The 4,000-nt window shown below is 38.8% G+C and overlaps 2 protein-coding genes across 2 annotated transcripts; one reads left to right on the forward strand and one right to left on the reverse strand.

Annotated features, from left to right (window-relative positions):
• Window positions 1–286: 286 nt before the first annotated feature.
• On the reverse strand, window positions 287–730 carry LOC110943593. Its single transcript, XM_022185330.1, has one exon. It carries the CDS (start codon window positions 728–730, stop codon window positions 287–289), a length of 444 nt encoding a protein of 147 aa, XP_022041022.1.
• Window positions 731–2,883: 2,153 nt separating this feature from the next.
• On the forward strand, window positions 2,884–3,725 carry LOC110943594 (glutathione S-transferase T3-like). The gene is made up of 3 exons (XM_022185332.1): window positions 2,884–3,276; window positions 3,367–3,566; window positions 3,683–3,725. Exons 1-3 carry the CDS (start codon window positions 2,884–2,886, stop codon window positions 3,723–3,725), a joined length of 636 nt encoding a protein of 211 aa, XP_022041024.1.
• Window positions 3,726–4,000: the final 275 nt, after the last annotated feature.

Here is a 4,000-nt window from a genome sequence, read left to right on the forward strand (position 1 = left end):
TACAGTCTGTAAGCAATTAAAGCTTATGGTCCGTAACCGTCTTTCAGCAACAATAATATATTAACCTTACGGTCCGTAAGGGTCACTCAGAGGCCATAACTTTGGCATGTTTACATATTTAGTCCCTCCACAATCATTCTTCCACATTATTACACATTTAGTCCATCTCGTCCAACATTGTGGCATATGTTGAGAGTTTATTGGACACTTGTCGTCATATAATTCGATACAAATTTCTGAGGTGTTACATCCTCGCCCCCTTAAAAGAAATCTCGACCTCGAGATTTTATTCAAAAAGATAGGGGTACTTTTGTCGCATATTGGACTCAACCTCCCATGTATACTTGGGGCCACGATGGGCATCCCAGTTAACTTTCACGATGGGGATCAATTTCTTTTGGAGATTTTTAACCTGCCGATCCTTGATCGAAATCGGTTTCACAATGAACCTCAGGTTTTCATCAATCTGCACATCATGGTGCGATATTGCTAGCGACTCATCGGCTAGACATTTCTTTAAATTACAAATGTGGAACACATCGTGAATTCCACTGAGTTCCTTAGGTAGCTTAAGCTTGTAAGCTACGGAACCGACACATTCGATTATCTCGAATGGCCCAATGTATCTCGGGATCAACTTGCCCTTCTTTCCAAATCTCATCACACCTTTCCAGGGTGATACTTTTAACAAAACTTTGTCCCCAATTTGGAACTTAAGAGGTTTACGCATCTTATCAGCATAGCTCTTCTACCTATCACGGGTAGCTTTGAGCCTGTCATGGATTTGCACAATCTTTTCCGTGGTTTCCAGGTCTATATCAGGTCCTGATAGTTGGCTTTCCCCAACTTCAGCCCAACAAATGGTCGTTCTACATTTTTTTCCGTACAAGCCTTCAAATGGAGCAACCTTGATGCTAGTATGATAACTATTATTGTAGGAGAATTCTATTAGGGGTAGGTGATCATCCCAACTACCACCTAAATCAATCACGCATGCTCTCAGCATGTCTTCTAATGTCTGAATAGTATGCTCACTCTGTCCATCAGTCTTTGGATGGTAAGCCGTACTGAAATTTAATTTCGTGCCCAATGATTGTTGGAAACTTTTCCAAAAGTGAGATGTATATCTCGTATCTCTGTCGGATACAATAGATACTGGCACCCCATGTAAGGACACAATATTGTCCACATATAACTTGGCCAATTTGTTGGAACTGTAAGTCTACTTAATTGGCAGATAATGGGCTGACTTAGTCAGTCTATCGACAATCACCCAAATCGTGTCATTGCCACGTTTGGTCTTTGGTAACTCGGTAATCAAATCCATAGTTACCATCTCCCATTTCCATGTGGGAATTTCAAGTTATTGTAGTAGTCCTGACGGTTTCTGATGTTCGGCTTTAACTTGCAAACACGTCAGACATTTAGCTACATAAGTGACTACGGATTTCTTCATACCCATCCACCAATAATTCTTTTGAGTTATTCACTAATTATAATTTCAGTGAGTTACAGTGACCCCCCCTAGCTGCCAATGGACAACCGAGTTATATGTGTGGGCGTTCGGGGGCCAAAAGTGAAAGTGCACTAATTTAACGTTATTTTACTAATTTCATGAAAATAACGTTAAAAGACTGGGATTGTTAATCATGCATAATGTGGTGGCGTTGATAGCCGAAAGACAAAGGGGTACATGCACTAATCGGCCTTTGTCTCAATTGCTAAGTGTTATGTGCCTTATGTCCAAGGCTTGATGCAAAACTATTATCGAGCCGGGGGTCTCACTAGAAGCAGCCTCTCTATTCCTACGGGTAGAGGTAAGGTTGTCTACATCTTACCCTTCTCAGACCCTACCTTAGCTTTGCTTTTGGTGGGATTTACTGAGTATGATGATGACTTATCATCAAAGTCCGGTTATCGATATTATGCAAGACATATATTTAGTTCGCGAGACTCTTTGAGATCTCTTAGCTCATGTTTTGACTAAGGGGTTTGTATATAGGTTCGAAAAGTGATTTCCATCGTAATAGGAACTTTATTTTTTTTTAAATCTTTAAAGTTCTTCACCAAGATGAAATGCATAAACCTTAAGAAAACCAAGAGTACAAACATAGTGTGTTTAAAATTGACCTCTAAATTGCGAATTCAAATTGATGGAATGCTATAGTACTTTAGATGACAATAAAACAACATAGCATCACTCCACACGTATTCACACGATGATGTGAGCAAGTTACAAACGTTTAGGGTATACGGGGTGGGTGCGGGAAACGAAGCAGTGAACGAGTTTACTGTCGGGAAACACCGACGCTGACAAAGTTTACCACGAGAGCGGAGTATGGATCAGTTAGTGTTTACCGCGTTTGGTCTTTGTCCTTTTTGACCATTGGGGTGTTATTCAAATGGCTTTATAGCCGTTAACACATTAAAAAATTAATTTGTTTTTTTTATTTAAAATCCATTTATCTATCTCATTTTTTCACCCAACTCACACTAAATCTCAATTTTCTTATACACTATGGATATACAAAACAAGGGTGATGGTAAGAAAAAAGTTTCGGGTTTCGGTTCGAAGGCGAGGGGGTGCGACTTGCCAAGTAGACGAGGCAGATCGAGTGGTTCAAGTGTGCCATTTCAATCACAACTCGGTTATTTCCCGCACTCTCAACCTCCATATTTTTACTGCCAAACTACACAACCAGGTTTTTACACACCTAATCCCAACCCCAACCCAATTTTCCACCACAATTATTTTCACTCCGACAAGGTCTCACGATGGTTGCACCCGATCGGTATGAATATCCTATGGATGCCCAAAACTCTTTTGACCTGTGTGCTTATCAGAGTTCACCGATTCAATAACCAAGAGATAATGTTGAACACATGCTTCCGATATACGATGATAATGTTGAAGAAGAATTTGTGCCTGAGACACAAAACTTAGATGAAGACGAAAATGAAGATTATGTCGAAGAAGAAGAACTTGAAGACGAAGGAGAAGCCGGAGATGACCCGAAACCCGAAAGGAAAGGGGGTAAGGCGGATCGTCAAAATTGGACGAAGAAACAAGAAGAGGCGTTAGCCAAGGCATATGTTCATTGTAGTTTAAACAAGACAAAAGGCAATCAACAAAAATTGGATGGTTTTTGGAAAAAAGTTCTCGAACATTACAATGCAACGGTTGGAGGAAGTACCCAAACCGTTCATCAAGTGCGTTCAAAATGGAAACCTATGCAAGGAAAGTTGAACTTATTCAACGGCTTTTGGCATCAAGCGGTATATTTATTTACCTTTACATACATTTTATTTTTTTACCTTTATATATTGTTATTTTTTACCTTAATATAACTTTTATCTTTATTATAGGATCGTTTACGTCATAACGGGAGTGACGATACTTATGTCAGGAAACAAGCACTAAAAGATTACCAAAAAAGACACCGGGGTGGCTTTCCTCATGTTGAGGCGTGGGAGGTGGTTAGAAAACATGAGAAAAAGGTCCCGATACCATTGTTGGGTGAAGATAGTAGTAGTTCGGGGGGAAAAAGAAAGTCATTGGTGATTGGGTTTAAAATATGTTTTATTTATTTTGGTTTTAAATACACAATTTAAATTAAAAAAAAGAGTTAACCTCTCTACCCAAGTGAGATGACCACCTCTTATGTTTTTGTTTTTGTGCAAGATGGAAACTAGAAAGGGAAGTTGACATGGCAAAAGGTGATTAGATGGGTCATAGGTGAAAAGTTTACCTCTTCACAAGAGATGACTATTCTTTTTACGAGATTATATTGCAAGTATATTTATATCATTCTTTTTGTGTGGCATGAAGATATGCAAGAGTTACATGGACTTGGTTTATAAATTAATGATCATTGAAAACCAGTTCATCGCTTTTATGTCTCCAAATAAACATGAATTTAATCATTAAAAAAAGAACGTTCAGAAATCTATACTTCTATACTATATAATAAAAGAAACCACTTTTGAGACACTTGTCATC

Source organism: Helianthus annuus, chromosome 5 (assembly GCF_002127325.2).
Source record: "Helianthus annuus cultivar XRQ/B chromosome 5, HanXRQr2.0-SUNRISE, whole genome shotgun sequence".
Classification (NCBI taxonomy): domain Eukaryota; kingdom Viridiplantae; phylum Streptophyta; class Magnoliopsida; order Asterales; family Asteraceae; genus Helianthus; species Helianthus annuus.

Excerpts from the sequence above, each read along its gene's own strand:
- LOC110943594 (XM_022185332.1), top strand. The coding sequence starts at position 2,884 with ATGCTTCCGATATACGATGATAATGTTGAAGAAGAATTTGTGCCTGAG. Across the intron at positions 3,277-3,366 it reads ACGGCTTTTGGCATCAAGCG|GATCGTTTACGTCATAACGG; the intron begins GTATATTTATTT and ends TCTTTATTATAG. Across the intron at positions 3,567-3,682 it reads AGAAAGTCATTGGTGATTGG|ATGGAAACTAGAAAGGGAAG; the intron begins GTTTAAAATATG and ends TTTTTGTGCAAG.
- LOC110943593 (XM_022185330.1), bottom strand. The coding sequence starts at position 730 with ATGCGTAAACCTCTTAAGTTCCAAATTGGGGACAAAGTTTTGTTAAAA.